The following is a 17,533-nucleotide window of genomic DNA, read 5'->3' on the forward strand; positions in this document are numbered from 1 at the left end:
CCTGTGCTATACAGTAGGACCTTGTTATTTATCAAACCAGACACATCTTTTAAATTACAATGATGTCATTGTGAGAGGGCACACAGATCAGAGTTAGCGGATGCCATGTGGCCAGATTTCAGGTGCTGCTGGGTATCTGCAACAGAAGTAAAGTGACAACACGGTCAGAGGAAGGGTTGAGAGATGACGGTCTTCATCCAAGGCAGCAATAGCTCCCAATATCAAGTATTACAGAAAATTGAGTGAAATATTTCTAGTAGTCAACTATAAGATCCTTGAGGGTTTTGTGGGTATCTGTTTAAATTCAGAGATTCAGTTGAAAGACAAGCAAAGTCATCTGAAAAAATACTAACCCCGCAGCATGGGGTCTTAGTAAACAAAGATTAATTATATACAAGGAGTATTTATCCTTGGGGGAAAAAATGTTCATTTTAAAATAAAAAGCGTAAAGTATCTCCAGTAAAATATACAAACCTTAAATTTACAGCTCGATGAATTTTTATATATATACAAACTTTTACACTTATATATATGTTTCTACCACCCAGATCAAGATGTAGAACATATCCCTACACATAACACTTTCACCATTTTCCTGACTTCCATTATCATGGATTAGTTCTGCCTTTTCTTAAACTTTACATAAATACAATAGATATATTTTTGTGTCTCACTTCTTTTGATCAACATAATGTTTTAAAACTCATTTATGCTTCGCATATATCATTATCTTGAATGTGTTCATTGCTAAGCAGTATTCTATTGTATGAATATACAGAATTTATTTATCCATGTTACTATTGATAGACATCTGGGCAGTTTCCAGCTTGGGGCTATTATAAATAAAGCTGCTATGAACATTTTATCTAAGTCTTTTGTGGACATATGCTGTCATGTAGGGTAGCTGTATATTTAACTTGCCTAGAAAGTGTCAGTTTTCTCAAGTGGTTTTGCCATTTTAACTCTCATTAGCCTCTGTGAGGCTCTCCATCTGCACCAGCACTCAGTGTTGTCAGTCTAGTGGGTGTGTAGTGGTCTCTCTGTGTGTGCCCTTTTTTCTAAAGAAGCTTTTTAAAGAAGCTGTGCTAATATCTGCCTCAATGTTATAGGAGGGTCCTGAGGTCAGAATAAAAATTCAGATATTGTGATTAACACTTCCCAGCCTCCCAATGACCCCATGACTTTGAAAAATGTAGCTTTTCCAAGATAAGTAAAATTTCAAGTGAGCTGAGATTTCAGGGTATATATAAACTGATGGTCATAACAGGTTCAAGTGGAAAGGAACACTGGTATCCAAAACACACGTCAGTTTAGGCTTGAACAAATAGCCACTTGCTCTGAAGAGACCAAAAATCTGTTTCCGGTCCCTGTTTTAAAAGAGCTGAAATTCAATAGCTGACTCCAGCCTCATGGGGAAGCTTCGCCCTTGGTGATTAGCCGCAGGGCTATTGAGACAGCTCAATCTCCCAGAATTTCTAGTTTATGAGGAGGTCAGGTGCCTCAGATACTTCACATGTGTATGGAAAGGGCTGAATAGCCAATTATGGTTCCTTCACCTTGAAATGTGTCCGCAGATTTCACTGGGCCAAATTCTTTGTGGTCATTCTCCTTTTCTTTGGAAGCTAGTCCAATGTCAAAGGGAGAACAGAGGATGCATATTCTAAATACATTTACAATATATAAGATGAAGGAATCTGGCCATTGCCCAAGGGAGTGAGCCTCCAGCTTCTAACTGACTGCCTTCTCAGGTGTGTTAGGTTTCTATGACTTAAAACAATGCAGATTTTTTAATCTTATAGTTCTGTAGGTTAAAAGTCCAACACACAGGGCTGAGTCCCTTCTGGATACTCTGGGGAGAATCAGTTTCCTTGCCTTTTTCATTTTCTAGAGGCCACCTGTGTCTGTTGGCTCATGGCCAGCTTCAGAGCCTGCAATGTGGCTTCTCCCTGATCCTTCTTCTCTCGTCACATCTCTCTCTCATTGACTGTAGCCCAGAAGGTCCTCTACTTTTAAGGACTGATGTGATTAGAATGGGCTCATCAAGATAATCCAGGATGATCTCCTCAAACCAAGGTCCATAACCTTAATCACATCTACAGAGTTTTTTTTGCCATGGGAGGTAAGATGACACAGGTTCCAAGGATTAGGGCGTGAACATTTGGGGAAGGGGCATTATTCTGCATACTACATCAAGAAATAGAATCGACACCCAGGGATTGAACCTGGTCACCCTGATTCTGGTGGCTGAGCCCTGCTCTCAGTGACACTACTAAGGCACAGGTGCTCCCTTGGAGTGAACATTCATTAATGCTGCGTAATGGTGTAGATTCCACAAGTGTGACTTTTATTCCTCCCAAGGTGTCACAAAAGCTGAAGAATAGATGGTATGACACCTCTTGTATTTGTTTCCCAGTAAAGTTTAAAGGAAACTTGTGACTTTAATCTCAGTTGCAGGATTGCTTAGCTGTGAGCTATTCTTTGATGTTATGAAAAATATTTTTAAAAGAGTTAGAGACCACTGTATCTTGCCATGCAACTCATAACTTAATACTGGAAAAAAAGACACTGAAATTATTGAATGTTCAGAACATAAGAAGAGTCTGCCAGAGCCATCCTGATGTAAGCACTTAAGTGCAAAAAAGCCTCTTCTTTCTTTTATGATCTGGCCACCATTGTGATTTACCTTTGAAAGTATATTAGAGTTGGGAAGGATTCTATTCTGGGTCTAGGAGGTACAGGATAGGGAGAAGGGAAAAAAGTATTGCTGGTTTTCCAAGTTCCATCTAAGAACAATATTTCTAGTAGGAACAATGTTATAAAGAGTATGTGGGTTTCCTACCTCACCCAAATAATCATATTTTTGACTGTAATATATTTTCACAAATTATTTCTCCTCATTAATATCTAGATAAATTATAAATTCAGTTTCAGTTTCCAGTTTGATCCAAGGATTATTTAGAACGGTATTTTTTAACTTCTGAGAGATACATTAAGTGAAGCATTTGGGGTACTGTAGTGGGAAAGGAGAGTCCAAGTTATTAGTTAATTTTGACTCAGTAATGGACAAATGTAGGTTTACATGTGATGAAGATGGGAAAGTAGCAGCTTGCAAATGGAAAAACATAGCAAAACATCCAAATTAATTGGTGAGTGCGATTAAGATATTGAAAGAAATCTGATAAAGCCACACATTTTTTAAAAAGGAAAAATGGATTATAACAAAGAGAAATATAAACAATATTGATGGAATACAGTCAACTATATCAATTAATACAATAAGTGTAAATAGCCCAAATTTCCCTATGGTAATAAAAAAAAGTCAGATTGAGTTAAAAACAAAAGTAGTTTTAAAATGAAAGATGAGCAAAATTTTACACGAGAGACAGGAGGGTATATATATAGTAGTATCATATGAAATTGAATTCAAGGCCAAAAGAACTAAGTGAAACATAGAAGGATAAGATCTAGTGTTAAAAGGTATAAAGAAGATATAACAAAGAAGAAAGCCACAGATACAGAAAGGAAAAACTCCTAAAAATAAAGGAGAACATGATCCTTGTGGGAAATTTGATATCTATTTGTTTTAGAAAACTATGTCAAGTAGACAGATAATGAACAAAAATATAAAGTATCTTAATAACCCAATTAATAAGTTCAAGTATGTTTACAAATATGTTACAAAGGTTTATATTATGCATATCATCTTTATATTATACATATCCTGTCCTGTAAGAAGAGAGGATATTCATCTCTTATGCCTGTTACATGTTTACCAGAAGCTATCATGTACTTGTATCTGTCTGCAAAATAATGATTATAAATTCGAAAGAGTAGAGATTTTGTGAACCAGACATTCTGACCATAATCTACTAAAACTAGCAACCTACGACTTCACTTCCTCTCCAACAGGCAACCTGAATTTTCCAGATCTCTTTCCAGTTTGGGGCCTCTAAGGTAAGCAAACACGTGTGGTGAGGCCAGCCTTGTCTAGTCATCAGCAGTGGGAAGAAACTAGCTTCTGTAATTAAACACTTAGGTAGCAACCCATGGACGAGGACCTCTTCTAAGGGCTTCACAAATAATACCAGTGAGAACTTATACCTTAACTAGGAAAAGATCGATAAGAAGCTTTTGAAAACAACCCACCCACCCACGCTGGTAATTTTAAAATGCAAATTTTAAAAATGAGGTTCCATTCTTTGCCTATCAGATTACAAAGATAGATACAAATTATAATATTTAGAGTGAGATATACAGACAATAATACTTGCCTATATATTACCTTCAGCAGGAGTGTAAATTAGATGATTACCTAGAGGGACATTTTGATAACATGATTTTTAAAACCTTCTAACTATGAAAGTTTGCTGATCAAGCAATTTCACTTTTGGAAATAATCAAGAATGTGTCCAAATACTTCCTACACGAATTTCATTTTGGCTCTTTGCAACAAAATGGAAACAAACTAAATATCCTAAAATAGGAGATTATTTAACTAAATTATGATGCACCTGCACAGTGGGTTACCCTACAGTTTATCGGTGAATAGCACAGATTCTGGCCACAGACTTCCTAGGTTTGAATCTCTGCTCTGCTTCTTAACAACTGTATGACTTTGGACCACTTAACCTCCCTTGCCTTCAATCTCTCACCTATAAAAAATATGAATAATAATAGTAACCACCTTTGCTGGGTTATTTTGTGAAAAAGATGAGTTAATATGTGTAAAGCTTTGTGAGAAGTGTCTGCCATGTAGTAAATGTTATCAAAGTGTTATATAGCTATTATATAGTCAGATAGATAGTCAGTGTACTTAGTCAGGTGGAAAAATATTTATAGCATATTAAACGAAAAGATCATATTTCAAGACATCAATAAGTATATGACTTGATCCCAATTTTGTTGATATACACTATATGGAGACATATGTAATTGACTATAAGTGTATACAAAATTTCAAAAGATAAACATCAAGGGTTCATTATCAAGGCTATTAGTAGTATGTCTCTGGTGAGATTGAGGGTTTTCTTTTTTCCTTCTAAGTCTCTTTATTGTCTGATTTTTCTGAAATGAGCATATTCTGCCTTTGAAATAAGGTGGGAAAGTTTTTTCTTAAAACAAATAAAAAGTCTTGCTCTTGCCAATTCTCCTCACTGGAAATTTGAAGGGGTGAGTAAGAAGTCATTCCTGTTTTGAGCACTTAAAACTTGAGTCTCTGAAAAAGCACAAAGCGTTTCTATATGAAAAATAGTTCAGTGCTTTTTTACCTTTTCATGTATATTTCTAAGATCATGTTTTAAACTATTTAGTGAAAAGTGCTTATTTTAGAACTGAGAGTTTCTATCTGAGGTATTTAAATACTATTAAGAACTGAAAATTTATAGATCTTAAATCTGTTTTGCTTGTCTTAAAACAATTCCCTGGTAGTAGCAGACAAAGCAGAGTGCTGTAATACCACCTGGAAGAACATGATGGACCAGTGTGGACGTGAAGGCAGCCAGGGGGATCCACAGAGAAAATAGCTTTCTGGAAAATCACTCAGAGCCTGCTGGTTGGGGCCCTAGAATTCTCCTAGGAGAAAAGGCAACACACACACAAAGGAGATCTATCCTGTACTCCATCTCCAGGATGTAAAATCCAATATTTGCACGAAGGCTTAGCCCAAGGAAGGCATATTTCTGATTCTTGGCTATAAATACTTAGTAACTGCCTAACAACACACATATGGTGGCTTAGAATATCCACAGAAAGGCGAGCTCTGCCTTGGGAAGAGTGGTGTTGACCTTACAGCCTGTGTGCCTGCTACTTTATTAAAGTTTCAAGCCTTCAGTCACAACAGTTTCTGCATGAATTCTTTCACAGCTTGCAGCACTCTGAGCAAAAGCCATAGAGACATTGAAAATCAATTTCCACCAAGAAACTATGAACGCTGGGGTGAGGCAACAGTTATTTTGCTTTGCGATGAGGTAAAAAGTGGCTCCTCTATTTCATTGCTGAAAAAACCTTCAGTGTTGATTTGCATCTCCATTTTGAGTGTTTTCTGTCTAAGACAGAGAAAGATCTGAAGTTTGGTGGATAAAGGCTGTGCAGAGAACCTCTGGAATCAAACTCTGGCCAGAACTGGCTATGTCTTACTAGGAAAGCAGATACTTCTCATTTTCCCTGAGAAGTGGAGAAGCTACATTTCTGTTGTTAGTTGTTAGAATATTCCAGCTTTCTTCTGCTTTATTAGAGAGCCTATGGGAGAGAACTTTTAAAGGGGACATTATTAAGCTCAGAATGGTGGAAGTTTCAATGCAATGATGGTTCCTTGAGGCAAGAGATTATGTCTACTGTCTTTATTATTGTTTTCCTGGCATGAATCACTGTGCCTGGTCCATGGTAAAAATGGAAGGTTGATTAAATTAATAAATCATGAAGGGAAAGTTATAATTGCTATCTGTATTAATCAGTTTTGCTGCAGTAACAAACAACCCCCAAAATCTCAGTGGCTTATAAACCAAAGGTTTATTTCTTGCTCATATTATATCATAGGAAGTAGTCTGAAGTTCCATTATACATGTCTTCTTTCTAAGGGCCACAGCCACCATGTGGGATATGCCCTGTGGCATGCTGACCTGACTTATACCAGCCCACAGCTCAAAAGAGTTGATGGTGCACATCTCTCCCCAACTCTGTTCAGTGATGCCATGTTGGTGGCCTAAAATTAACTATGTATTTACAACATGGGAATTGGCAAACACTGCAAATCAAAATTTGTTTGTTTCTTGGTTTTGTTTTTTGAGGGCCAGTTTATCAATACATCCCTGGATCTGTGTGACAAAGAGCAAAAGAGCTGGTAGAAAATCACAAGGCCTCTTTAAGCTAAAGCAAACCACATGGCCAAGGGTGACAATGGGGCAAGAATACATGCTCCATCTACAGGAGGTCCTCCAAGTCCTGTGGCAAAGATGGGGAGGGAACAAACAATTGTAAATACTACAATATACCCAACTGTCTAGATAATTGTAATTGACCAAACCCCACATTGGGACATGTGGTATGACAAAGTGTTTTAATGATTTATGTATGTGTATTTTAACATAATTCTCATTGTAAAAACAATACTATTTATTAAATGCTTATAATATGCCATGTGTTGTATAGAACTTTATATAGTACATAATCCTCATCACAGTACTATGATACAGGTACTGTGATTATCCACGTGTTGCAGATGAGGAAACTGAAGCCTAGAAAATTGTTTTTTTAGATAGGGTCCGCTGGACACAGATTCAGAGAGTTGAATAGGGATGGTTAGCTGCTCAGTGGTCTCCATAGATCCACCTCCAAGGAACTGAGAAGGCCAGGATTGAGCAGAGGGAGGAGTTGACCTGCAGGAGCCTCAGCCAATCCTGCAGGGAGTTCTGGAGCTGGGATGACCCTTCAGGATTATTCTCAAAACAAGGTAAGGGGGTCCCAGCTGATCCCTATCCATGGGACATCCCTGAAAGGAGGCATAGCCTTGAGCAACCCAGTTTGCTATGGCGAAGAGCAATTCCTAGCATAATTTATCAACAGCAGATAGTCCCAGCTGGAGGAAGGGTGCAGCAGCCTGGAAAGGGAACCTGGGCAGAGCACCAGAGAATGCACTGTGGTTAGGTGATATGTCCAGGGCCACACAGCTAGTAAAAGGCTAGGATTGAAACCCACATCCACCTGCAAAGGAGGCAAGAGTATACAATGGAGAAAAGACAGTCTCTTCAATACATGGTGCTGGGAAAACTAGACAGATACATGTAAAAGGATGAAATTAGAACATTATCTAACACCATATACAAAAATAAACTCAAAATGGATTAAAGACCTAAATGTAAGGCCAGATACTATAAAATTCATAGAGGAAAACATAGACAGACACTTTAAGGGAGACTAGGGTCATCCCAGGGATGCAGTCTTGAGCTATTAGAAAGTATGTTAGTGTTTGTTCAAGTCTTTGTAGGCCAAAATTGAGTCCTATAAAGTAAACAAGAGGACTCAGAGGAGCCTGGCTAGATAGAGTTTGGTCAAGGAGAGACTCTTTGTCGCAACCAATTAGCAATAAGCAGCAGTTTAGTGGACAAGTGCCCTACCCTTGAGACCACTGTGATACAAGCCTCATCCAAAGCTAAGGGCCTCCCCATACACCACTGACGAGATAGCTCATACACACACAGTCACATACTCTCACACACTCTATACTCACATTCACACTCACATATACACTCACATTTACATACAATCACACGTAGGCTTTCGCACACACATATGCATACACACTCACATACACAGCCTCGCACACACATGTTCTCACACTCACATGCACTCACACACACACACTTGCCCCTGGACTGTGTGTTTCAGTTCCCAGGCCCAGCTACTCAGTTTGTAGATTGCAGCCTGTTCACTGCCCCAGCCCTGCTGTTAAGTAAGAGACAGGGTGGCAGCTCCAAGCAGGCCAGCCTCTGAGGCCTCCCACCCATCTAACTACCGTGACCTGGGGCTGGGATAGATCCAGGATCTCCCAACAGACCAGAGGAAAGAGCCCTTCGTGGGGGGAGGAGAGGTACAGGCAGGAACTGAAGTTCTAAGTGGAAGGAGAATCAGGCCCCTTGGGTAGCTCAGCTTGGAGGTTCCCCAGGTTCTACTCACTTTTCTCTTCCTTGATCTCATTCCACACTCAGCCCAGTCCCTGCCCGAGATCTCAGGTCAGTAGGTGATAAAGCCAGCATTGGACCCCAAACTAAAGCTTCTGGCCCTCTCCCATGAGACCCCTCTCTTTGACAGGGGTCCTTTTTAAAGTCACTAAAAATGCTTTATGAAGGAAAAAAGTTGACCATTTCATAGGGTAACTAGTCTTGGTGTGGTATACATGAAAGCTGACTGTTAAGCATAATCAAATTCCCTAATAATCATAATCCCCTCCTCAACTCACATTCTTTCGTTTTACATACTCTCACCATGGGTTGTTTTTGTTTCTTCCTCTGTGGGTGGGGCAAGAACTCTCTTCTCAGGAGGCTGGAGCAAAGAGCACAGCTTTGGAATCAGACTAGGGTTTGTGTTCTGGCTCTTCCTTGAACCAGTGAGTGGTAAAGCCTTAACTCAGGAGTATCCACACCTTTGAACCTCTGCAAAATGTCAGGGAGGTGATTGGGGTTAAATAGGACACCTGATAAAAGCACCCGTCAGAGTTCGTGGCTCATAAGAAATGACCAATATGTTGACACCATTTGAATTTCTTGTTTTTACTTTTTAATTATATAATGTCAGTAATGTAGTGAGAATCAAAAATCAGTATTTCTTCAATAAAAATTGCTATTCTCCCGGTGGGGGGTGGGGGCGGCGGGGGGCGGGTCCTTCTGAATCGCATTGCATCGATCCTCACTTTTCTCCTGTGTTTTGTGGTGACCTTGGTATCTGGCAAAGAGGTGGCGTGGGCCACAGTCCCAAGCGGGGTGCACTATGTCAGAGCTGCCCAGGGTGGCAGCAAGGTCGTTTGGGGGCCATCAAGGTGCCTTTGCACATTTGCCGCCTCACGTATTTTGTACCAAATCTTGGTTGACCCTTTTTGACCCATCTCGTGCTTATAACTTCAGATCCCAGACAGCAAGGAAGCTTCCTTTCATTTGTTCCAATTTGTCTCCATCCAGTATTTGTAGTAAATTGAGGGGGGGAAATGACAGAATAATGTTCACGGCACGGAAAGGAAAGAAGACGTGACTTTCTGTCTGGGAAAGCTTGGTATCTAGGAGGATGCACTGAATCCGTTACCGGTTTCCTGAACCTAAATAATAGTGGTTCTGAAACATCCTCCACAGGGGCTCCCAGACTGAGCTCTGACCTCTTATAACATACACTCCTTTGCAAGGCTAGGGGAGCCAGCCAGGGTAGAAGCTGGAGGGGAAAAAGCCCGGGAGAAGGAAGGGAGGAGGTGGAGTTCTTTGTTTCTCTCCTTCAAGCTCCAAACAACTTGCCATCTTTCTGGGCGATCTTGGTTATTCCGAGCATTCTCTGAGCTCTGGACTGGAAATTTGTCAGTGCTTCTTTGGCTACATCATTGTCCCACTCCCATTCACTTTCTGATCATGACATCTTTTCAAAAGTAAATTGGAAAACAAATATCCAAGAAATCAGGATGTCATTGCTTAGGCATTATAAACAGCTTCTGATGGCTACAGGTACAGCCAAAGATGCCAAAATGAAAACACGTACTACATATTTTCATCTTCAGTGTTCTGGTGTAAATTTACAGGGCTGCTCTGTGGTCCTGAATACAGAACATCTCTGTTAGCATAGAGCAGGAATGTAAATGCTTCTGGGAAACAAAATCAATCAAAAATAATGTTCTTCTACATCAGATGTGGCTTATAACTGTAATCAAAAGACTGTCCTATAAAAGCAACGCACATATAAATCCTTACAAGAAGAGCATTGTCTAGTGATAGATAGTTTCCAGGATTTTTCATTGTCTCCTGCTCTGTTTCCACAAGGTGGCAAATCTTAAGAGAAAGGTTTCTAGATCTTTATCTTATAATGCAGTTGTTTATCAAATACCAGAACAATCATTAGCCAGGTAGAAGGCCTGAACATAGACACAAAGGGAGGAAATCCACAAATAAATTGAGTTTTGCAGTTTATGTACTGCTTTACTGTATAAAATCCAGGGAATGGTTGAGGCCAGCACTCTTTTTCTACTATAGTATAATCTTCTTCTAAGTATATAGCAGCACCTGGTCAACAATGCTTATTGGGTGTCAGGTCTGACTTCCATTATATACACACACATTTAGTTGCAAGGCTGGACTGTAAGAAATCAGGTAGCTCCAGTTCTGTGCAGCTGAATGAATTTGACTTCTCTACTCAAACCTCCAAATGTGGTTACTAAGGCATGGGTTACAATAAAAGGGGGAAGAAAACTGGGGTAGCCCAGCCAACTCTGACTCATTTAGAAGAAGAGAGAATATGAGTTCTCAAGTCACAAGAACAAACTTTTTCCTTTAGAATATGGTTCTCCTTCTATTGCTCACTCTTCCAAATAAGACTCTCTTTACCTTTTTCATCCCCTGGGCTCCTGAAAAAGTTCTTGAGACAACCTTTAACCCAAGTTATAGTGCAGCTGGAACCCAGTAATAAATCACTGAGTAGCCCTTTCAGCAACTCACTGTAGGATCACTTTTTACTTTTTCTTTCTGGGCTGCATCGGTTTAGACTCCCAGAGTTTGAGTACCTCGATCAAAGTACAAATGATGAAGGGTAGCCTCCAAAAGATCCTGTGCCAGGAACCTGCCCTGTGAACCCCACCCCAGTCAGTTCACAGGTGCTTGTGGGCAGGAAGGAAGAGGTGAGTAAGAGTTAATAACAGCCGACATTTATTAGCATGCACCGTGTGCCAGCAGGGTTCTGGACTTTAGATACAGTATCTCATGCCGTGCCCACAGCAGCCAAGAATCGTAGTGTTCTTCTCATTTATGGATGAGGTCAAACTATGTGTAAGATATGAGCAGCTGGTAACTGACAGCATTTAAGAATTTGGAATAGTTCCCCTAACCACTATCCTTTATTAGCAGGAGCCTTCAGGCTGATGAATGCCTTAAGCCTTCACAGTAACCCAACTACAAAATATTATTATTCCCACTTTTTCCATTGGAGTAACTCAGGCAGAGGTCACTTTCTCAAGGTCACGTTTAGAAAGGGACAGAGCCAGAATCTGAACCCTTCCAAAGTCTGTGCTCTTACTGCCTCCCCACAGTGCTTGCACCAGGCCTGTGGCATGCACACTTTTAAAGAGATTCAGTGCCTGACTGCGTATGTAATAATGCAAATATAAGTGAAAAACATCCATAGGAGCAAGAGATATAATTTTAAGATTCTGCCCTTTAGCTGAAAGGACAGAGTGGATGAGGCACTGTGTTGGCAAGGAGGAGAAAGGGCTTCAGTGTTCAAAGAAAGTGTTGTGGGGAAAGGCAGCGTGTCTCTGTAATTTATAGGAGGGATGGAAGGACTTGCCCAGTCTGCCAGGAGCAGGAATTTTGTACCAAGTACAGTGGTAATGGCTGCAAGTAACGGTAAACTCCAGTACAGGGATTAAACTCGGAGGTAATTTCCCCCCCACCATAACAAGAAGTTTGGTGGTAGGAGACTTCAAGTGCCGGTTCAGATGCTCAAAGATGCCATTGGAACCCAGGCAACTTTCTCCTTTCACCGTCCTCCCTTACCACGTTGGCCTTCTCTTCTTGAGAGTCACAAGGCATCTGCCATAAAGTCAGCAGCCAAAGGGAAAAGGTTGCACCAGCCACAATGGTCCCATGTTAGCAGAAAAGCAGAATCTTTCTCAGACCCCTCCAGCCCCCATCCAACTTCCACTTAGGTCTCGTCAATCAGCAACAGAGATTGGGAGCCCGTGTGGAGGATGTTTCAGAACCACTATTATTTAGGCTCAGGAAACCGGTAATGAATTCAGTGCATCCTCCCAGAGACCAAGTGCCACCCGCCAGCAGCAAGTACTTACCTGGACACCTGGGCCCCCTCAGCAGAACTGCATCCGCATGTGGACGGGGTGGTGTGGAAAGTCAGAAGAGAGTGCACCTTGCTTTAGGAGGCTAGTGTGGAGAGGAGCTGGGGCCACAGGGCTGTACTTGAGAGAAGGACGAAGACGCTGATGAGGAAGAACATCATCCTGCCCTCTGTATCTGTCGTTACATTTAAGTGACCCCAGAGCATGGCACAGGCTCTCACCCTTTCTTCCCTCATCCTGTTCTTAACTGTCTTCATTCTTTCCACCCTAATCCCAGATCAGTAGCACATGGAGCTAAATAATATTGATAAGTATCAGATCATCTGACTCACTGTTTTTTTTTTAATTAAATAAATTATTGCTGAATTAAGTAATTAATGAGATGAGGAACTTCCAGGCAGATATCATCTGGGAAGGGCCTTTGACTGCGATGGCTAGAAGTTTTCACCTTGTCAGAGGAGACAGCCCTCAGGGGCCTCTGGAAGGAGTCGGGATGCCGTTATTACCAGCATCCTCAAGTACAGATGTTGGCTCAGTGGCCCAGCTCAGACAAGAGGAATCTGAGGAGGGCGAGGTCTCCTGGGTCTTGGATGAAAACCACCCTGTGCGGCCTTGTGGCTGCCTCCTATGATGAGAGCTCCATGGTTTCCTTCTTCGTCTCTGCAGAGCCAGCTTTCCCAGGCGCTGAACGGGCTGTCGGACAGGGCCAAGGAAGCCAAGGAGTTCCTGGTGCAGCTGCGCAACATGGTCCAGCAGATCCAGGTATTGGCAGCACCAGAGGCGGAAAGCACGCCCCGCGGGTTAAGATGTAACTGTGGGGCGGGCAGGGAGGGGTTGTCTGTCTCTTTTATTTTCTGTTCTGTGGGAAATTTCCTATGTATTTTTTTCCTGATCTTTCTCTTCTAATACATACGAACACACATACAGGCCGACTTCAAATATACCCCTTCTCAAGGTGGTTACGTTTCCCCAACAGGCCAAAGACACAACCCTGTTTTCCAACTGGTTCCCATCTTCCACACTGAGCTCCTGATTCTCTGCTGCTGTGCAAAGAAAGATACATATTTCTTTGTGAATGCAGTCATTATTGTTAAGTTTTTTTTAATTCTATAGGTTCCCAAAGCACCTTGCAATCATTATATCTTATCTAACGGTAGCAAACAGGTCACATTTTCTTTTTTTCGTCCTTCTTTCCTTCCTTCCTATCCCATAATAATGCTTCTCCTCTACTTAGATACTTAAATGTTTTTCAACCGTGATCCCCTGGCAACTAGAATTTGCACAGTGACCAACGGATCAGCTGACATTTGAGAGCTTGTGAGCTCTCTACTATAGCTGAAGGGGAGAAGCCAGAAATTGCATGAGATGCTAGAATAATGACCTTCTTCACTGTTTACTGTTCTTATGTTTTGAGGTTTGCCTCACAGAAATAACCTTAGCTCTGGCCTCCAATAGATTGGCGTTCTGAGTTAATATTTAACCTGTGTCAAGGCAGAAATGGCTTTTTAAATGTAAGCCTGGCTTCCAGAGCATCTCACACTGATTTCTTTGCCTTTAGCTGGCGTGCAGGCCCATGTTAAAACTTTTGATTCCCTAACAACCTAACAGTTGTACACTTCTTCCTGTTTTCCAAAGTAGTAGCGTTGGTCCTTTCTTTGCTTTTGCTGGCATAAAGTGTGCAGCCCCAGGCTTGCCTCTGCACCTCACCTCTTCATCAGAGCAAAGCTTTCTTTCTGCTTTAAATCAGAGCCTGTATGAAGACAGCTCCCCATTCCCTACCAATACTACCCTGCTTGGGACATAGAGAGCTCTTCAATGATGTTTTCCAGGAGAGTTGTGTGAGAGCTCGAAAGCAATTGCCACAAAAACCAAAACCTAACATTTGTAGAAGCCATTGCTGAAGCAATTACAAATGCACACCTTATACAGGCGTGTATAAGACCTTGCATTTGAGACAGTGGCTTAATACCTGTCCACAGATCCTTATATTAAGAGACACAGTTCTTGATGACTTTGGGAATAAATTAAAATTTGATAGGCTAAGCTGTTCCTTCCTTTCCAGCCCCCCAAATTTTACTCCGTTTACTCAGTTGACTGCTATTTTTTCAATACTATTACTGTATATGTGACGAGTATTCAGCTTTCATTTGCTGTAAATTACAATTGTTTTCCAGATTATGGTTTGAGAATCAAAATTACATATGTAACTATTGAAAGGGTTACCTTTAATTTAGGGAGAGAATTGCTTAAAAGAAATGTCTGTAGCATGTGCAGATTTAAATCACGTAAAAAATTTTAGATCCAACGTTCAATTTAAACGTCATGGGAAAGCTATAATCCATTTCGAACATGCTTACTGTTCCCCACAAGCTGGTTGGTTCACATCTGATTTTTACAGCAGGCTGATGCCTGTTACGTATACCAGTTATTCTTCACTGCCTACATGCACTCATGACTTGCTTTTTTAATGAGAGGAGCAAGTGCTTTTGCCCATGATTATTCTGTTGTCATTGGATTATTGTTCAATATCGAAGACGATTGCCATCCGCTTTCTTCTTTGTCCCCCTGGATTCGATGATTCTTTCTCCCTCATGCCTCAACAATACCCCATTCCCCCAGCAACCAGCCTTTCTGAATGCCACCTTCCACCATGCACAGCTGGGCGCGTGCCAGCCCTCAAAAGGATTCATGTTCAACTCTGCAAACTAAAACTTTATTTTACTTGATATAAGTCAAACTGTGGAGATGATTTCCTTCTGATAAGAATAAATGTATGAAGTAACATTTATTCCTTTGAATCTAAATTTAACGTGAAACACTACCACTGTGGAACAAAATTTATTCCGTTATTTATAAAAAGCAAATGTGCACTGTGGACGGGGCTCCTCTTCCTTCCCTTCAGCAGGAATTTCCACCCCACAAGTGGACAGGGGTTCTGCTGTCTCTGGCAGCCCCAGGTGCCCAGGCGCCTCGCGGCTGACAGCTGTGCTCTGTCATGCAGGAGAACAGTGTGGAGTTCGAGGCCTGCCTGGTAGCTCAGTGTGACGCCCTCATTGACGCCCTCAACAGGAGGAAAGCCCAGCTGCTCGCCCGTGTCAACAAGGAGCACGAGCACAAGCTAAAGGTGAGCGCTGTGCACCGGGGGAAGCAGAAGGCCCGCAAGCCCGGCTCCCAGGCTGGGACAGGCAGATGTACGCCCGCCCACAGCCTTGGATGGCCAGTAGCCTGGCCAGGGAGAAGCAGGCACGTCCCTTCATTCACCACTCACTCCCTCCTTGACATCACCGATACTCACTGAGTGATTTCTCTGGACCAGGAATTGCTCTGGGTACAGACATAATAAATAAATAAAAATCCCTGCCCTCCTGGGGCTTATGTTCTACCAGAAGGGATAAACGGGAAGCAAGATAAGTAAGTAAAATACGCAGTATGTTAGTAAAAAGTGCTAAGAAAAAATAAGGAAAAAGGGATGGGGAATACGAAGGATGGGGGTTGAAATTTTAGACAGAGTGGCCAGAACAACCATGCAGAGGCAAATGTATTTTTGAATTGGGAAATGGAATCTGTACTTTCCAGAAAACAAACAAGATTTGTCTTAACTTTTGAAGCAAACTATGCAACTGAACAGCTGTACAGACTTTGGTCATCACACAGTAGAAGCAATTGATTGCAAGTCTAGGGCCCTATTGGCAGGAGGACTGATCTTCCTGGAGACATCTGATACCCCATCTATTGCCCCCTTGGAGCAGGGCAACAACACGTGAGAGCAGGCTGGATAGACATAGATGGGCAGCGGCCCCCCGAAGGAAGCAAGAAGTAGACCATCCGGAGAGGGCCACATACGTGGCCAATAGCCTCAGGGTGGCTACCAGTGGGTAGTGGGTGGGCAGTGTGCCATGTTGGCCTGGCATTGGGGTGGAGGAAGAAGTGAGGTCTGACCATTGGTTCTCTGTTGGGGTCAGGCAGTCAGCATCAGGGAGCTTCAGTATTGGGCAAGAGTGAGTAGACACAGCCTCGGGGGAGCTGGGGACTGGTGAGCAGCCCAGGAAGTGGCAGATATCCCCAGCAGGCTTGGAACAGGCTTTAGTCCCTGAAGAACAAAAGGAGATCCCCGGGCTTCCCTGGTGGCGCAGTGGTTGAGAGTCCGCCTGCCGATGCAGGGGACACGGGCTCGTGCCCCGGTCCGGGAAGATCCCGCATGCCACGGAGCGGCTGGGCCCGTGAGCCATGGCCGCTGAGCCTGTGCGTCCGGAGCCTGTGCTCCGCAACGGGAGAGGCCACAACAGTGAGAGGCCCGCGTACTGCAATAAAAATAAAAAATAAAAAAAAAAAAGGAGATCCCATTTCTAAAAGAGTGGGATTCCAGTAGGAGAGCCAAGGGAGAGTTTCAAAATGAAGAACTAGGACAACAGAGCTTACAAGATTTGGGGCCAAAGCTTGGTGGCAGGGAAGCTTCAGACAGGGCCAGTGCCCAGTTCATGGTTACTAGAAACAAGGCAAGAAACTAGTTGCTAACTGGGGCACAAGACCTCAGCAAGACCTGCAGCAAGACGGCAGTGCTGAGCCCTGAGCAGCGGAGTCACCGTCCTTAATCTGTGCCCAGCACACAGCGGCACCCAGGGCCCAGGGGACTCTGCTGTGAGCATGGGGAGCTGGGCAGCATGAAAAGAGAAACATTTCCCCAGGGAAGCTTAATAGATCTCTCCAAAGTTGAAGGACACCCCAACTCTATCTTCTTCCTTAAGGTTCCCTCCTCTGCTACCCACCTGCAGCTCCTCAAAACGCACTTAGATCCACATACCCACTTCTTCCTTCCCCAAAGCCAGGGCAGAGATGTGGCCGGAATATAAACCTTTCTCCCCTGCCTTTGCGACTTACCCACCTGACACTCTGAAGGTGCCTGTGACATGGAGGCTGAGCTGCGACAACAGGGTCCAAGCCAGAAAGGGCCTGTGAGGGCTGTTCCCTACAATAAAGTTGGCCGGCCTGACCTCACCGGTG

At 42.5% G+C, this 17,533-nt stretch overlaps 1 protein-coding gene across 6 annotated transcripts in view; it reads left to right on the forward strand.

Moving 5' to 3' along the window:
• The window catches only part of TRIM9 (tripartite motif containing 9), a 112,220-nt gene that overhangs the window by 49,055 nt on the left and 45,632 nt on the right, over positions 1-17,533 (forward strand). For all 6 annotated transcript variants that reach the window (XM_067736001.1, XM_067735952.1, XM_067735968.1 and 3 more), the window contains exons 2-3: positions 13,199-13,294; positions 15,534-15,656. In XM_067736001.1, the coding sequence (XP_067592102.1) occupies positions 13,199-13,294; positions 15,534-15,656 (219 nt within the window). The remainder of the gene's footprint in view (positions 1-13,198; positions 13,295-15,533; positions 15,657-17,533) is intronic.

This window comes from Pseudorca crassidens, chromosome 1, assembly GCF_039906515.1.
Source record: "Pseudorca crassidens isolate mPseCra1 chromosome 1, mPseCra1.hap1, whole genome shotgun sequence".
NCBI lineage: Eukaryota > Metazoa > Chordata > Mammalia > Artiodactyla > Delphinidae > Pseudorca > Pseudorca crassidens.